Source organism: Balaenoptera ricei, chromosome 6 (assembly GCF_028023285.1).
Source record: "Balaenoptera ricei isolate mBalRic1 chromosome 6, mBalRic1.hap2, whole genome shotgun sequence".
NCBI lineage: Eukaryota > Metazoa > Chordata > Mammalia > Artiodactyla > Balaenopteridae > Balaenoptera > Balaenoptera ricei.
Genome location: NC_082644.1, coordinates 87,631,081 through 87,649,514, shown reverse-complemented (window position 1 = coordinate 87,649,514; position 18,434 = coordinate 87,631,081). Strand labels below are relative to the sequence as shown.

The following is an 18,434-nucleotide window of genomic DNA, read 5'->3' as shown; positions in this document are numbered from 1 at the left end:
TTCTTTTTGCCATGTGTGTTTAATTTGTCCGATGGTCTAGGGAGCAGGTCCAATTGCTGCGGTCACCACTGGGCTGTGGTTGTCCTGTCCTCAGTGAGGGACACTTGAAGGCATTTTAGAGAGGATGAGGGAGGGGTAAGGTGGTTTGGACAGGCTCTAATAATTAAAATGCGTGGGGATGGGGGTGGGAAGCAGAACCTGCGGTCACTAGAGACCCTGATTTAGAAAATGTAAGCAGATGCTCTTGTCGTCAGCTTCTCCCAGTTACATGCCCAGACGGTCTCTCAGAGAATTATTTAATAGAATTACACACTTTGGACTCAGATGCTTCCAACCACAAAAAAGTGGGACCACATCCATTAGCACCAGTCTTCCCTCCACAGAATCAGTACACATCACTTTTTCCTTTGGCTCCCATCCTGTGGGTCCAATCAAGCCTGGGCGCATCTGACAGAATCCCGGGGCCATTCGCCTCCTAGCCTCAGTGTCTCCCGTGTGGCTACAGCTTGAGTTCACTGGGCATCGGCTCCCCTCTCAGGCCAGCCAGCAAATTGTTAGCTGCCAACAAGGACATGGTGTTTCGGGTTCTATGGGTGGCACTGCCAATGTGGGGCAGGATCACTGGAAAGGAGAGGAAGAAAGGGAAATGAGGAGGGTGGTTTAAGAGCCTTAACTCGGACCCTTTTTTCATGGCTAGGATGTGCCAATAAAAAGATTTGCCTTCTCTCCTCTCACTAAGCACTCCATTCCCCCAGGGCTACCGAAACCCAGACGCAAGGGTGACAAGAATTACGTATCCTGAACACAAGAATTTCAGGGCTAGGAGGAGTCTTGGAGCCTGTCTAGACGCAGCCCTTCAGATATCAGATGGTGAAACCAGGTGACGCCCTGGGCTTCTGATCTCCCGAAATAACTAGATGAAAGGCTGGACAGCGCAGCTCCCTCTGGCCCCACTGCAGAGCAAGTGAGGTCACTCGTCCCTAAAGCGTGCCTTTCGAAAGCAGTACCCAGGGCACCGAGCTAAAGGCCCAGGGCTTGGGGGGATGGAAGTTTTCCCAGCTCTGGGCAACAGCCTGGCCATCACAGCCAATGTTCCTCTCAGACGGGGGCGGGGGCGGGGATGGTAGAGCTTCCAAGGGCTGCAATAATGGGAGCATTCACTGTGGGGAAGGCAGCTACGGCCCTTCTCTTTGGTTTTCCCTTCCAGAATGTAAGTAAAGGACAGGGACTGGCCCAGACAACCTGAGGCCCTTCCACCCGGTTATATATTAGTCTGGAGGCAGAAACCACACCCGCTAGCTGAACAGAGAGACCGTAATATAAAGAATTGCTAACGGTAACTGAGGAGGCTAAAGAGGAATGCTAAGTAAGTGGTTCTCACAGTGCTCCCCGGGCCAAGGGGCAGCAGCAGCGTGGCAGACATTAGAAGCACATTCTCAGGCCTCATCCCTGAGGCAGAAGCACGGGGGGGGCCTGGCACCGTGTGTTTGATCAGTCCCTCCAGTGACTGATGAACATAAAAGTTTGAGAACCACTGCACTAAGGTGTCACAGGGGTTGAGATGCTAGACGCATCTACCTCCCCGGGGGCTAGGGGACAGGGAAAAGGGTATGACTGTTAAAACTTAGCCTGAGAAAGGGCGTTTGGAGCTGCGACTCCCACCTCTGGCGGCTGTGGCTTGTGTCTCTGGGGGCACAGTGCTTAACCCGAGTGTTGGGAGAACTGCAAGCTGGCTTCACAAGCCGTGGCGGGAAGGAACCCGGGCTGGGTGAAGTGTTGCTGGCAAAGCGCAGTTCTTACCGCAGTTCTTCAGGGTCAGGAGAGGGTGGTTTGTAGGCAGTGGTTCTGGGGTCGTCACGTCCAGTCCAGCAGCTGCAATCTGACCACTGGCCAGGGCCTGGTACAGGTCGTCCTGGTCCACCACTTCTCCCCTGAGAATGACAGTGTGATGTGGGTGCCCCAAAGCTCCCTCTACCCAGGTTGCCTTTAGGGCAGAACCACCCAGAGAATGAATTTTCCCATCAACCTGGCACTTGGCACTAACTTTCAAAGCCGTAAGCCTTATAGTATACTTATTTGTAGTTTGTACAGTAATACAGAGAACCCCAGCCTGCCAGTTTCGAGCTGTGTGACCTTGGGCAAGTGTCCCAAATTCTCTGTGCCTCAGGGTCCTCCTCTGTATGATAGGGAGAATACTACCTAACTCCCAGGAGTGCTAGGAGGATCAAAGCTTACTTACACGCACCACTGCATGAGCGGGACCCAGAGCCTGCATGTGTGTTGGGCTCCCGACCACTGGCTGACAAGCACTGCAGCAAGTGTGAGGCACCTGCCCAACTGCAGGCAGAGACCTGAGGATACACCCAACTACATCCATCCAAGTGAGCAGACATCCTTCCCATCAATGAACCACTGAAGTAGAGAACTGGTTTGCTAGAGACTTCACATTGTGCACTCCAATGATACTCGTGCAGCAATAAATAACCCAGTGCCCTGAAGTACTGGGTATGTGACGGAAGCAACGACACTGTTGGTATCAGCGCGAGCCCTGTGTTCCTGCATGTTCACTCCATCCCAAAGGCACCCCCTTTGCAGCTAAACGTAACTACAGGCACCTCTGGGGTGGGTGAGCCCTTGGAGTCCCCTCCCATTGCCCATCTTTGCCTCCAAATTGATTTAAGTGGGTTCAAAGGGCACTAGCTAAGAAGGGGTTGGAGTGGCAGAGAGGGAAGGTCTGCCCCCATAACATGCTCAGTGGCCTAAAGGCATCCTGGGGACATTTTGAGGACCCAAGACAACCTGGGTTTTGGGTCTGTCTGCCCAGGAGCATGAGGGTTCAAGCTGTCATTGACTCACACAGACAGACCCAGGCTCAGCACCATGAAGGTCGGCCTCCAAAGGGCTGTAAGAACATTAAGGCCACCCCTTTGTGGTTAGAGGTACAGGGTTACCTGGTAACTTGCTGCCACGGTGCCTTCACTTCCTGAGCAAGGCCAAGGGTACTGCTGGGAACCAGACAGGCCAGGCCCTGCTCTGAGCACCTGGGACGTGCTCTGGGCCTTTACTGTATTTCTGAGTTGTTTGATTGATTGGTTTATGGAGGGCAGTAAGCTCAGCCTGAGTCTCACTGACAGCCCATGGGGAAGAAAAACCTCAGGTCACAGCAGCAGGGACAGCCCCTCTCTAGGCTTGCCTGGTGACGCAGGATACCTGCTGATGTTGACAAACACGGCCGTTTTCTTCATCTGCTGGAAGAAGTCCTTGTTGCAGAGCCCCCTGGTTGCAGGCGTTAAGGAGCAGGCCACGACGATGAAATCAGACTCAGCGGCCAGCTGGTGGGTGGACACTGGGGGAGGGCAGGGCTCCATCAGGTGCTGTGTCCCAGGTTAGGGACAGCAAGAGGGTGGGAACCTTGACCGTTCCTCCCTCCGCCCATAATGGAAACTCCCAAGATGCTTCCTGAAGGCCTTGTCTCTACCTGGAGAACTCTAATAACTGCACAAAGTCAACAGACACTCATGGGATCCTGGTGTGTTATATCATTCAGCCAGCCCCCTGCTCTAAAGGTGGGGAAACTGAGGCCAGAGAGGGGCAGGAGCTTATTCAAGGTCACACGATAGGATCTGGGCCACTCTGGCTTTCACCACCTTCAAGGCCCAATGTGCCAAGGGGGTGGAGTGGCTGAAATCCAGCCTGCCCTCCGCTCACCACACTGTGCGCCTGCCAGGGAGCTGGATCCACCCGGACACAAGGCTGGTGGGTAAGCGCTCACCAGTTTATTAAGGAAACTTTGCGTGAAAGTTCCCAGCAATTCCTTATATGTGTCACCATCCCTGCTGCTCTGTTTGTACGTGAACAATGGTGATAAAAGACCCTGCAAGACAGGAGACCTGGAGTCCCTCTGGCACTGAGGGTACTCACTGTGTGGCCTGGGTGAGTCCCTTTGCTCCCTGAATGGGCCTCTGCGTGCAGGGGCAGGGAGGTCAGACAACACCTAAGGCACCCCACAGACACCGTGGAGCTCCTGCATTCTGCCCCGAAGTGCTGCCGTTACAGCAAACACGGAGAACCATCCAGCCGAGCACAGGTGGGGTTCCTGTGGAAATCGAGGTTTTACTTACCAAACTCTGCCTGGAACTCCTCTGCTTCCTGAGGCCTGGGCTGGCGCCCTGTGTAAAGCAGTCTCTGGACACCGAATGGTTTCAGACACCGAGCAATGGCCTGGCCTGGAGGCAAGGAGTCAGAGTCAGCGCTTGTTCCCAGTCCCTCAAGAGGGCAGGGCAGCGCCCAGCAGCTCCAGGGAACGGGAGCCCCTGGGGGAAGGGGGGGGGTGGGGAGGTCCTTCCCAACATTAACCACTCCTGCCACACTGTACCCAGCCCCCTGCCAGCCCACACTGCCCTCAGGGGTCCCTGTGATAGTCCTTCAGGGATCTGAAGGCAGCACCACAGCTCTTGGGTGGCTGTGACTGACTTGTGCTGTCCTCACATGGTGCTGGCCATCTTGAGGGCCATCTGCTAGCCTTCCCTGAGCACTGGACCCGGCAGCCCAGCAGAGGTCTGAGCACATGGTCTCCTTCCTCCTTCTGGACCCTCTGCTTCTGGTGCTGCACCCACAGACCCCACCCGACCTTCTGGTGGCACTGCCCAACTGCCGACTCACCCCGACCCTGACCCTTTGCACACACACTGCTGCCGGGACAGGCTTGGGCAGCTGGATTTTCAGAGGCAGAGCATGTCCCAAAGCTGCTGGCTCCCTCCAAGCAGCCCTCTAGTGTGGGAGGCAGGGCTGCTGGCTGGCCGGACAATTTATGCACCCCACCCGTCCTCACCCTCACCTCTGCACCAGGCAGGGTGCCAGAGAGCCACCGGCCTATGCCAGGCTTCTCCAGCGCTGGGGGCCACTGGAAGAAAAGTAGCTCTTCCCCGCCTCAGAATCACAGGTAAGCTCTGTCCGCTGGACCCTCTGGTTCCTGAATTAAGGCTTTAGGAGTCAGATGCCTTCCAGAACCCAGGCCTGGGGCAGCATGGGCTCTCCCACAGTAAACCCCTCCTAAAAGTTCCGACCCTGCAGCCATCATCGCTTTCATCTGTCCTGTATGCAGCTATAATCATAAAGAACCCTGACTCTTACAACTTGCTTCTATCACCTAGTGAGTTCTTAAGGAACTCCTTATTTTATTTTTTGGCCTGTGTTTTACGATGCTGTGTCTTCTCGCTAGAGATATCCCTACTGCGCCCAGGTACGGCGACTCTTTCCAAAGGATTGTCAGCATCCGGACACGGGGTGCCAGAGACTCAAACCAAGACATGAGAGCCAGGGTGCCAATCTGGGTAGACGGGAGCCTCACCTATGCGCCCCAGCCCGATGATGCCAACGGTGCTCTGCGTGAGGCCGTAGCCACACATCCACAGGGGCTTCCACGAGGTCCAGCCGCCGCTGCAGGGAGAGAGAGGGACGGGTTAGAGGCCCTGGTCTCGGGCAAAGATGAGGGCCACTGCGCAGACCCCGTGGTCCAAGGGATAGGCCCAGCCCTCCAGTCAAGGATTGAGAGGAACATGCGTTACCCCTACAGCCACTGGGTGCTGCCGATAAGCAGCGTGACTGACTCTTCCTTTAAAGCCACTGGGGACACAGAATCCGAAGGCTGGAAGGGGCCTTACAGGTTCTCCTCCCATTTTGCAGACGGGAAAACTGAGATAAGAAAGGGCAATCTGTGTGAGGTCACACAGCCAGGGCAGAGCAGCAGATTGCAAACCCAGGATGTAGGATTCCAAAACCAGTATTCTCAGTGCTCCAGGGAAGCCACAGGCCCACCCCTGTTGCCTTGGGTGAACAGGGGAATAGAGCCTGTCTTGAGTCACCTCCAATGAAGGGACCAACTCCCTCGACAGAAGGGTGAGAGGGACATTCGGCACCGTGTCTAGTCAGCCCCATGCAGCCTCTGTCCCTGCCACATCCCCGCCTCAAACCCCCTCTCCCAGTACACATTCTCTGAGAGCCTGCATCTGCACGCCTCCTGGCCTTTGCTCAAGCCAGTTCCCGCACCTGGAGTACCTTTCCCAACTCTGGATGTACAGACCCACATCTCCGATCTGAAACCCTCAGGCCAGAATTTTTAAATTTTCAGATTTTAGGAAGGTGGTAAGGTGCATATGCTGTATTCTACATTAACACCCTCAACAGCATCTAGGGTGGCACCCTTATCAAGCACGTTGGTGTTATCTGCAGCGAAATGAAACCACCTTCCGTTTCCAGAGCCTTTTGGATTCCCACATGATGGGGGACAGGGCCCTCTAAGGGCTCAAGAGGATGCCCACCGGCTACCACTTCCATGCAGCCTTCCCCACAACTGCCCTTCTCGCCCTGTTCATTTCAGCTCTGCTGTGCATTTTAGTATCGTGCCTGAGTCTGTCCCCCCTCATTAGCTGGGGCACAGCCGGGGACAGGATCACCTCTGGTCCAGGGTGACACTGGGTGCTCAAGTACTAGCTGCTGAGCAGAGTCGACTTCCCTGCCAAGTGTTCACTCACTTCTTCACCTCCTCGATGGCCTCAGGCAACCGGCGACAGGTGGTGAGCAGCAGGGAGACAGCGAGTTCGGCCGTGGCGTCCGTCAGGACATCTGGGGTGTAGCCCACACGGATCCCACTACGAATCAAAGATCTGGCGGTAACACTGGCCTCAAGCACCTTCACCAATTTCTACTGCTGGGACATTCCCGTGATGCAGCTTTGTTCCCTCTTTGCGCTGCCTGTCGGGAAGCTCAGAGCTGTAAGTGAGCACTCAGAAATGGCCAGCCCTCATTCCCATCTTGATTATCTCCCATTTTGAGAAGGATATAAGATGGAAGATCGGGGTCCAAAGTCTGGAGCCAGTAACTACTTAACTTTTCTGAACTTCCTCATCTAAAGAGAGAAATAATAATACTTGCCTTTTCTACTTGAAGGGCTTGTTGTGGGGGGGTCAAAAAAAAGGAATGAATGTGAAAGGGTGTCACCTGGACATTGTTACCCACTGCTTCTGACTGCTCGGCCTTACCTTAACTGATGTGTGCACACATGAGCAGATTTTATCATCAGCTACCTTACGTTTTCACTGAATGGTCAAAGAATATGAAGAAAAAAATAAATACTCAGCTCCTCTTTTTCCCTCTCTGGCAGTCACCCCTCACTCCAGGCCCTGCTTCCAGAGCCCAAGCTGCATTTACCGCTTCTTGATTTCATCCAAAGCCAAGTGGTCGACACCCACGGACATTGTACTGATGACTTTGAGATTGGCTCCTGCTGGGCAGAAAAAGCATTGTTTGTATCTTTCCTCATGGGATTCAAGGCCCTCCTGCATACTACAGACGGGTCCAGAAAAGGCAGGGCCCTGCTCGAGGTCATAACGCAAGGCTGAGCAGAGCTGGACGAGGGCCCCGGGCCCTGGCTCTCCTCCACACCACGGTCTTTGCCCTCCTAAGGCCTCCCTCTGGGGACTCACCGCCAGGAGAGAGGGGCAAAGTGTGTGCCAGATGGAACTGCACACAACTGCTCCCTCTGGCCTAGGTCCGCAGTGAATGCCCTCAGAGCTCAGAGAGGTCACTGAAGACCTGCTCAGGAACCAGCAGCAGCAGGCTGATATGTCCACCAGGGCCAAGACACCCTTGGAACCCTCCCCGGGCCTGCCCAGTGCACACACCTGCGGCGTCCAGGAGCTTCTTGTCTATGCGGTCAGAGAGGAGGCAGAGCAGGCCATGGGCCCCGGCCACGCCCCGTTCCAGGTCCTTGCTGGGGATGGGCTCATCGGAATCCCACTGCTCCACCTCACAGCTGAAGGCAAAGGAAAGACTGCTCAGAAGTGCGGGAGCCCCGCAGGTGCCCCCAGGCCCCCAAAGCCCCTCCAGCCCCCTGCAGACCCCTCTCAGAGTGGGAAACATTGTCTTCTGCTTGCTCTGGCCTCAAGCTGCCTGCGGCTGGCTGAGATGAGTCAAGGTCAGGTGTGGGTGGCCTCAGAACTGTCCTGAGGGTGAAGGACTGTCACAGAGCACAGCTCTCTGACAAGGACTGAAAGGGGCCTAAAGTGAAAGGAGAAAGTCACGGGGATGGCTCTCAGCTCAACACAAGGAAGCGCTTTCTTACCCCTACAGGAGGCCTCACAAGTATGTGAGCTCCCGGGCCTGGGCTGCCTATTGTTGGGAAGGCCAGTGGGGGGTCCCGGCATCACATGGGGCTTGATTTCCCTGTCCAGTTGCACATCCTCTGAGTCCGTGAAATGAAAAACTCTTTTGTTCTTGACTTTGTACTTGGACAAGATCAAAGCAGTTCAACATGGAGGAGTTTCAGGGGGCACTTCCATGGTGGCTGGTGGGCACGGGGCATGTTTCCCCGTGGTGCTGCCCAACCTCCCAGCCCTTGACATTTAATTCTGTGCAGCCAACACGTACGGAGCATCTACATGCGCAAGACACAGAGCTGCTGGCACTTCCCAGAATTCCCCGCCGCGGCACCTCCACGCCTAAGCCCCAGGCACAGGCTTCTTTTCACCCTCCTTTGACGGTGGCACAGCGCTATAGCAGTGTGAGCTGCTGCCATTGGTGCCCTTGTTGTTTTTGCCCTCCCCTCTTCCCCTCTCAATGCTTGGTACATGGCAAGTCCTCAGCAAAGGTTTTATTGCATTGAATGAAATGAACAAATCTCATTTTCCCCTGGCACTGGTCTCTGAGGCTGGGTTCCACCTTCTCCCTGCCTGATATGGGTGGTGCAAACCTGCATAATGCAGGGCTCAGACTGCAGCAGACAGAGCAAAGTTCACATCCCAGCTGTGCCACACACATGGTCATTAGGGAAGGTACTTAACCTCTCCCAGTTTTCTCTGTAAAGTGGGAATTACAGTACCGACTTCACAGTACTGAAGGATTAAGAGTTCACGTATATGAAGCACCTGGCAAGGCTGACTTGCAGGGTTCAATTTAAGAAATGCTACCAGAGGCCCCCTGCCAACTGTCCAAAGGGACCAGGTAATCCAGTGACTGCCAAGGTCCCTGACCTGGCCAAGTGACCACAGAGGATAAAAGATTAACAGCCTGTACCTTGTGTCATGGGCCGTCTCCCCTCTCCCCAGGGCCATGACTAGGGAGGGCTCCAGCCCTTTCCCCCACCCACACTGCAAGGGCCAGGGGAGCTGCGGGTCCCAGCGTCACTGAAACAGGCCTGGAGAAAGCTGGGCCCCAGAGAACTTTCTCTAAGCTTCCCCAAACTCCAAGACCGTCCTGGCCAGGCACAGGTTGGAAAGTTCGGCCAAGGCCCAAGCGCAGGATCCCGGATCTCTCTGACGCCACGGACCGCCCCGTCCGCCCCACCAAAAATAACTAACTGGACCTCGGGAGGCCTACCCCGACCCACCCGGAGACGCTGAGTCAGCCCGCGTACTGGGTGCCCGAGGTCCCGGAGCGGCGCCTGGGGCTCTGCAGCCCCTTCCCGCAACGCCACCCGCAGAACTCGCGCCCGGAGGGCGGGGACTCGGCGCGCGGAGCGGTGCGGGGGCGCCGGGCTCTTACTCTGCGGCCCGGGCGAGCGCGGCGCTGCCCTCGGGGGGGATCCTGCGCGTCACAAACACCTTCATGAGTCGCACAGGTCTCATTCACCTAGCAGCCGCCGGATACTGGGCCGGACCCCGCGGGCGGAAGCAGGCCGGGAAGGGGGTGGGGCCTCGGGAGGGCCGGGCCCGGAGCAGGAGGGGCGGGGGTGCGGGCTGGCGCCGGGGGCGGGGGCAGAGTTGGGGCGTGTGGGGTTGCAGCTGTGCTGTGAGCGAGTAGCAGTGACGGTGTGTCTGTGTGAGGGGTAACTGGGGCTCCGCGCGTACGCCTTGTGCCTGTGTGTGTGTGTGTGTGTGTGTGTGTGTGTGTGAGATCAAGCCTTAATGAAACTGAGACTGGTTCTGGGGCTGGTGCCAGGCTCGTACCCGGTTCTGGGGCTGGTGCCAGGCTCGTACCCTTGGCCCGCAGGGCCTACCTCTGAGTACCCACTGCCCCAGAGCATCAGGACCGGCAGGCGTGACTTGGGGGTTGCGTTGGGTAAAGGGGCATCCAGGGGAGAGTCCTGTGTGAATGCGTGTGGATGCCTATAAAGGTGCCTACTGCGCTGGGGGAGGGGGCTGCAGTCAAGGACCATCCCCATTCCCAGGGCCTGAGTGCATTGACCATCTTCTCTAGGTCTGTTCCATCATGGTCACACTGTTCCAGGCAGGGGTATTTGGTCACACAGACTGAGCTCTGAGCCTGGCCTATTGTGCATACATAGGAGCCTGGATGAGGGCGGTCTGAATCCCAGAATGACCTCTTTAATACTTGGTGCAGTTCCCCATAGGAAGCCCACAGTTGTGAGAGGGAGTTTAATTGGTTGTGGGCCACCCAGTTTGCTGAACACTTGCTGACTGGCTGGAGGCAGGTCATGCATAGGGCCAGGGCCAAGATGCTGGAGACATGTGGGGTCATGGGGTCATGGTCAGACCCCGGGTTTGCAATCAGGTGGACTGGGTCTGAATCCCAGCTCTACCACTTACAAGCTGTGTGATCTTGGTTGGTTCACATCCTCTTCCTAAGCCTCAGTTTCTTCAGCTACAAGATGGGGTTGTTAGCACTTACCTTTAAGGGTTGTTGTGATTATTAAGCAAGCAACATTTGCATGGGCCCCGGGCCATGTTAGGTATTTACCAAGCACCAAGGCCATGAAGGAAAGAGTTGAGGAGTTCAGGCTCAGGAGCCAGACTGCCTGGGTTTAAATCACAGCTCTGCCACCCACTAAGGACAAGTTGTTAAACTTCTGCATGCCTCAGTTTTCTCATCTGTAAAATGAGGATAATAGTGATACCGCCCTCACAGCTTGTTGAGAGGATGACTATATATAGTACTTAAAACAGCAGGTATGTTGGGCTGCACCCTGCAGGCCTGCAAGCCTTGTAGTTGTCCAGCCTCGAGACCCAAGAAAGAGCCTGGAGACAGTGACGAAGACATCAGTGGTTTATTGGACAGGGGATCGTACCCAAAGGGTCCTGGAGCAACACCCCACCATGCAGACAGCGGGCAGGACATGACAACAGTCTTTACTGCCTGAGGGAGAAGGAGGCTACCATTTATAGGGGGAATTGACGTCAGGTGGGCTCATCAGTTACCAGGGACTAATTAAGCCCTATAATTAAGAGGATTGGATAGTCATGTGAGTGAAGCAGGGACTAGTAGAGCAGGGTATATACAGAGAGCAAGAGAATAGCCATCTTGAATGGACTAACCGTACAAGGTAACACACATCGTAGGTGCTTGATAAATAGTAACACATCCAAGGAAACACATACCCCAGGGATAGCAGCTGGTCAGAGATGCAGATGCTGAAGCAAGCCTCAGGACAAGTGGGAGGGGCCCAGACCTGTACCTGAGCTCTGCCGGCTTCATCTCTGCCAGAGCCTGTTCAGGTACTTGCTCCCAGGCTTGGGAGCACCTAGAAGGCAAAAGCCCTACCTGGTGGTCTCTTCTCTGAGGATTTTATCTGAATCCATTCTGCCCCGTCAAGGCCCAGCTAGGAAAGAGAGACAGGCACAGAGACGTGACATCTCCAGCCTGGGGTCACACAGCAAGTCGCTGGAGGGGCCAGAGCTGGCTCTTTGGGCCACCTGGGTCCCTGGCCAGTGCTCTGTCCTGCCATCTCTCCCTGTAAGTAACACATTAATAAATGTCTTACCCACAGACCGCTATCTGCACTGCTAGGACACCTTGGGGACAATTTCTGAAATACCTCAACTATTGACACAACAAGGTGTTTTTCTGTCCCCAGGCCAGGGCTTCTGGGGACAGCACAGCCCAGTGGCTCCATCCTGTTAATCAGTGGTGACACCTGGGCCCAGCTCCTCCCCCACACAAGGACAGGCAAGGACACTGGGCAAGCCTGTCCACCAGGGGCAGGAGGGGGTGTGACACATCAATGGGCCCCCTCCCCCAAGGCAAAGCACCCAGATGGTGCTCAATAGTGCTACTGGATGGTGACCATGGAGCCAGAGGATAGAGCCAGCTGAGAGCCCTAGAGGAGGATCAGGTGAAGTGGTTGGGAGAGGAAGGATCCAAACTGGAGAGGGATCAGAGGCCTGACCTGGGCTTAACTGGTAAAACAAATTAATAAGCAGCTGAGATTTATGCAGCTCTTAGTAAGTTCCAGGCAATGGCAGCCTGGGAGACACCTGGGTGACTGACTGAGGGTCAGGGCCACAGCTCCAGCAGGGGGATGGAAATTTGGAACATGCAAAAATTCAAAATGACAGTAAGAAAGGAAGTTTCTGTAGGACTGTTATAAATTCGCTTTTGCATTTAAATCTTGAATCTATTTGGAACATTTTGTGTATACGGTTTGAGGTGGGGGGTTCTCCTTAATGTTTTTCCAAATGGTTAACCAGTTATTCAAGTACTATTTATAAGTAAGTATTTTTTTTTAGTTTTGGAATAGATAATAAATGCACAAGATACAAATTCCCAAAGGTACACAAGGGTATAAGGTGAAAATCGCCACTCCTACCCTGTCCCCCACCACTCAGATCCTCTCCCCAGAAGCAGTCACATCTTTCCGGAGATGTTTAATATATATAATAATATGCATATAGTTTTCACATAAATGGTAGCATATACACTCTGCATCACCCCATTTTTTTCACTCAACAGTGTATCCTGGAGATCATTGCACATCCATACACACAGAGGTGCCTCATTCTTTTTATGGATGCAGAGTATTTCACTGTAGGAGTGAACCACAAATGATGAACAGTCCCCTACTAATGGACATTTAGGATGTTTCCCATCTTTACTATTACAATGCCACAACAAAGAGCCTTTCACAAATGTCATTTTGTGCGTGGGTAAATACATCTGTAAGATAAATTCCTAGAAGCAGAATTGCTGGGTCAAAAAATATGTGCACTGTAAAATTTTGATAGATACTGATAAAATGCTTTTCAGAGAAGTTGTTCAATTTACACTCCTATCAGTAATGTATGAAAGCATCTATTTCTCCTGTGTATTTTTGTTTTTAATGATATCTTATTGTAATTTTAATTTACAGTTCTCTTTTGAGCCAAGTTGAGTACTTTTCATATGTTTAAGAACCATTTCCTTCTATAACCTATGGATATTCTTTGCCTATTCAGGTGAGCTGGGCATCTTTGTCTTAGTGATTTGTAGGCACTATTCATACAATAAGGAAATTAGCCCTTTGTAATATGAGTTGCAAATATGGTCTTTCCCTGAGTTTGCTGTCATATGGGTTTTTTTTAAATAAATTTATTTATTTATTTATTTATTTTGGCTGCATTGGGTCTTCGTTGCTGCACGTGGGCTTTCTCTAGTTGTGGCGAGCGGGGGCTACTCTTCATTGCGGTGCGTGGGCTTCTCATTGCGATGGCTTCTCTTGTTGCGGAGCACGGGCTCTAGGCACGCGGGCTGCAGTAGTTGTGGCACGTGGGCTCAGTAGTTGTGGCCCGCGGGCTCCAGAGCGCAGGCTCAGTAGTTGTGGCGCACGGGCTTAGTTGCTCCGTGGCATGTGGGATCTTCCCGGACCAGGGCTCGAACCCGTGTCCCCTGCATTGGCAGGCGGATTCTTAGCCACTGCGCCACCAGGGAAGGCCCTGTCTTATGGTTTTGTTAATTATTTTTAATGCAGACATTTTTTATTCTTATGGCTTCTAGGTTTTGTCATACAGAGTGTATCATCGTGCATCTACTGCTGCATAATAAATTATCCCAAAACATAGTGGCTTAAAGCAACAGCAATCATTCCACTATTCTCTCTGATGGTTCTGGAAGTTGGCTGGGCTCAGCAAGAGGGTCTCATTCAGGCTCCTTCATGCCATGTAGTTGGATGGTGGTTGGGCTGCAGGCAGCTGAAGGCTTCCTCGCTCAAGTGTCTGGTTGTCAAGGCTGGCCGTCACCTCGGCCCTCTGCTGGGCTGCTGGCCTGGACACCTACACAGGCCCCCTGCCTGTGGCCTGGACTGCCTCACAGCCTGGAGCCTGGGCCATTCCAAGAGACAGAACGGGAAGCTCTCAGGCTCTTAAGGCCTCAGCCTGGAAACGGAAACGGTGTGCATCACTTCTGCCATATTCTATTGGTTACATAGTCACCAAGCCCAGATTCCAGGAGAGGACAGAGACCCCACCTCTTGATGGAAAGAGTATGGAAGAGTTCGGGGGGAGGGAGCATGTTTTAACATTGCTTTTTCATGTAAAAAGCCTTTCTCACATTGGGTTTCACTTTTTAAATATCATTCTTTCTAGGCCTGGTACCTTTATGGTTTAAGTTTTTACTGAAATTTTGATCCATATATTTTTAGAGATAGCAAGTTGTTCAACACCTTTTATGAAACAATCCACCTATTTCTCACTGTCGTATACTAAATGTGGGTCTTTTAGGGTCTATTTCTAAACTTGATCTCCTGTTCTGTCAAGTCGCATGTGACTGGTCATCTGTGAGATAGTAAAGGGGTGCTGTTGGAAGCCGCTAGGTTCGTGGTCATTTGTTATGTGGCCTCGTACACGAGGGTAGGTGAGGACACACCTGAGGGCCTCTTTAGAAGCATAAAGTTAGGTACTTGTGGCTTATGTCATTTCCAAGGCTCTGTGAGAACAAGGCTGGCTCAGAAGGTCTGCCTTGGCCACAAACTGGCGGCATCAGGCAAAGCACTTCTGTTTGATCCTTTGTTTCCAAATCATAGAACGGGGACAATTATTCCCTGGCATGGTGGTTGGTATGTGCTGAGCCCAGGGCCGGGGCCTCGGGGGTGCCCAGGAAATGTGGACAGAATGGCACTGACTTGCACCCTCACTCTTTGGGGGAGAAAATGGCCCAGCCATGTCCATGCTGGGCACTGCCTGTCTCCCTGTCCCCTCTGGCTTCGCTCCCCACAGCGTGGCACTTGCCCCTGCAGCCTCTGCCCTGCTCCAGGCCCTGGACCCCTCCCGTCCTTGATCAGGGGGTTCGGAGAGCTCAGGGATCTTGGATTAGGTCTGCTTGGCCCTTGGGCCTCTGTTCTGGTCATCTGGCTTCTGCCCGATCTCTGAGACTTCTGGAGTCTGGAACCTTAAGGGTTGAGCCAACCCCATAGTCTTCCTGAGCCCTGACCCGCTGACGTGGGGGCCTGCCGCCCTCTCTTCTCCACTGTTCCCCTCAGCCCTGGTTAAAGCCCAGCCTTGCTCCTCTGGGCTGGGGTCCCACCGTAGCACCCCGGGGCTGACCTTGTAACCTAGCCTTCCCCACAGCCACTCAGGCACAGAGTGACTCAGCTCAGCACGCATCCCAGAGACACCCGAAGATCAAACAGCCCGGGGACAGCTGCAGGCTGGGAGGCAGGGAGAGTATGGCTGCCTCGTGGGCCGTAGTGAAGGGCTGCAAGAGGCAGCATATAGAAGAGTGCCCACCCGTACTGGGCAGTGTGCGGTGCCCACAAATGCTGGTCAGTCTCTCAGAATTATGTGCCACCCGGCTGTTCATTCAACAAATGATTAGTAATAATATAATTCCAACATGCTATGAGAGCTAACATTTACTGAGTGCCAGCTGTGTGTCCATGGCTATCCTTTACATGTATTATCTCATTTAATTTTCACAGCAACCCTCTCTGGTGGGTGCTGTCATTATTCCCATCTTGCAGATGAGGAAACAGGCTCAGAGTCGTTAAGAAACTTGCTCAAGGTCTCACAGCTAATAAGTGGCTGAGCTGATATTTAAATCTAAGTATGAATGACTGTGGGTTGTGCTCTTATCTCCTCTGTTCTCCATTCAGCAGGTGAGAAAAGATAGAGAAATGGAGTTCCTGATCTTGAGAAAAGTTCGTTTCAAGGTGCTGCAAGGAGGCGGAGTAACTAACTTCGTAGAAGCCAAAGAAAGCTTCTCTTAGGAGCAGACTTTGAGCTGGGTCCTGAATCGTGGGGAGGATTTGGGGAGGCAGTCGGGAGACAAAGGGAGGGCACCACAGTCACTGGCTGGCTATAACAGGAGCAAAGGTCCTGAGGTGGGAAGCATGGGCTCAAAAGGGGAGCTGCAAGCTGTTCTGGGCAGCTGGCGCGTGCAGGCAGGGGCTGGGGCAGGCTAAGCTTGGCCCTCAAGCATGAGGACGGTGGGAATCATGGATGGGGTTGAGCAGGGGAGAGCTGCTCTGAGCTGCATCCCCAGCCAGAGTCCAGGCCTTGACCACTGTCTTCTCTGCTGCCCCCTATTGGTACCCACACCCCCACCAGCACCAAGCCCCCTAAACTCCTACTGGAGACACAGCAGTGAAGTATTGATACTTGGTGACTTGAGATTGGTCTCAACTGCCGGCCCGGCCCAAAGCCTCAGAGCACCTGACAGGTCAGGACCCCTCACTCTGCAGGTGGGTTAGGAGCAGGAAAGACTCCTTCCCGCTCCCTGCACTGACCCCTCTGAAGCCCTCTCCTTTCTTCAGGAGCCTAGGGTCCCCTCCCTTCTCAGGAAAAGGCTTAATATCACTCATGCATGCTATAGTAAAAGGAACCCAGTTTCTGTGGGTACCCACATCTCATTCTGGGCTCCAAACTAGCTTCATCTGAAATGGAAATTTCATTGCAATGTCTTGATTACATCATAAATCAGTTACAAACCTTTTCCAATGAGGCTATCACTCCAAACCCAGAAAAGGCAAAGGCAATTCAACTGCCCAAACCAGAGGCTGTGCAAACAGGACCCTGGGTGGGATATGGAAATAAAAGCAGGGCTCCTATTAGCCTTGACAAGATACTGCCCCTCTCTGGGCCCTGATTCCTCATTCAATGAGGTTGAACTAGAGCAGGGATCAGCGAACTTTTCTGCAAAGGGCCCGACAGTAAATATTTTAGTCTTCATGGGCCATATAGTCGCTGTTGCACTACTCAGCTCTGCCATTATAGCCCGAAAGCAGCCACAGACAATACACAAGTGAATGGGCATGGCTGTTTCAGTACAACTTTATGTATGGACATTGAAATTTGAAGAACATGTAACTTTCATGTGTCATAAAATTCCTAGATTTCTTTTTTTGAGCAAGAGCCATTCTTGCATGGGCATCACGCAAAAAAATAGGTGGCCAGATTTGGCCAATGGCTATGGGTCACCCCCAGGCGCCTGGCTAGAGCAGAGCTTCTCACTTTAACGTGCATACAGATTACTTGGGGATCTTGTTAAAATGCAGATTCTGATTCAGCAGACTTGGGGCAGCCCTGAGAATCTGCATTTCCTGTAAGCTCCCAAGTGCTGCTGCTGCTGTTTGTCCGCAGAGCGCACTGTGAACAAGGCGCTAGGGAATGTTCCAGCTCAGCCGCTCTGAGATCCTAAGTGATGCTTTGATTACAGATCCTGCTGTTCACTGACGAAATGCTAACTCAGAGGTCTGGACACAAGCAGGCCCCGGTGTTTTCTGTACAGCCTTCACCTCTGTCCTGGTTTTTCTTGCTTTATTTCCTTATTTTTTGTGTTTCTTCTCTCTCACCTCCTGCCACTAGAACATAAGCTTCTTGAGAGCAGGGACTTTGTTGCTTTGTTTGCCACTGTCGTCCTACATTCTTGCACATGGCAGGTGTTCAGAAAATATTTGTTGAAGAAATGAATGAATGATGCAGGCGGTGCCTGGTTGGCCTCCCTTATTGCTCATCCCCGCTGGGACTTTGTCGTTCTATCACCACCTAGTGGGCACTTTTGTGTACTGCAGGGCGGGGGAGAAAAATGCTCTGCATGTATGACTGACCCAGGCAGGAGGTAGAGGAGGCCACTGTGGGCAGAGAACTGCCCCTTCCGATGCCCCTGTTATCTGTGTTCTTGTCTGCTGGTACAGAGCTCCTTGGAGGAGAGTCTTCCTGGAGGAGGTGGCATTTGAGCTGAACAATGAAAGCTATAAGATTGGGAATGGTGGGAATGAGACAGAGGAATGGCATTCCTGGTAGAAGGAACAGCATGAGCAGAGGCCTGGATGCTGGAAAGCATGGGTGTGTGCCAAAGGGAAGAGAAGTACAAGCAGCTGAGATGGGCAGTGGAAGGTGAGGCCAGATAATGACATAGGAGGAGGGGAAGAGGCCCCAAGAAAAAGGAACTTCCACTTAGTGTTTGATCCGTGCCAGGCACTTCACACGCACAAGGTCATTTAACCCCTGCAAAGGCCAGTGAGGCAAATTTTAGGCCCCCCATTTTACAGATAAGGAAACTGAGGCACAGATTGGTGAAGTGATATGTCCAAGGTCACACAGCTGACAAAGGGCAAAACTGGATTTGAATTGAGCTCATCTGATTCTCTCCTCCCTGATGGGAGTACTTGCCCCTGGTTTGTGCTTGAAGGGGGTGCATGTTGGTGGGGCACATGCAGGAAGCTAGGAGCTGGGGTTCAAGACACCCAGAGGCCTGAGCGCTTGGTTCCTCCACACTGTCTCAGGGCCTGA

At 53.1% G+C, this 18,434-nt stretch overlaps 1 protein-coding gene across 1 annotated transcript; it reads right to left on the bottom strand.

Moving 5' to 3' along the window:
• Positions 1 to 282: 282 nt before the first annotated feature.
• GRHPR (glyoxylate and hydroxypyruvate reductase) lies at positions 283 to 9,669 on the bottom strand. Its single transcript, XM_059925106.1, has 9 exons — positions 9,541 to 9,669; positions 7,683 to 7,813; positions 7,210 to 7,282; positions 6,534 to 6,650; positions 5,351 to 5,439; positions 4,122 to 4,226; positions 3,211 to 3,346; positions 1,801 to 1,931; positions 283 to 621 (listed from the first exon to the last, which is right to left on the bottom strand). Exons 1-9 carry the CDS (start codon positions 9,621 to 9,623, stop codon positions 500 to 502), a joined length of 987 nt encoding a protein of 328 aa, XP_059781089.1. The 5' UTR covers positions 9,624 to 9,669; the 3' UTR covers positions 283 to 499.
• Positions 9,670 to 18,434: the final 8,765 nt, after the last annotated feature.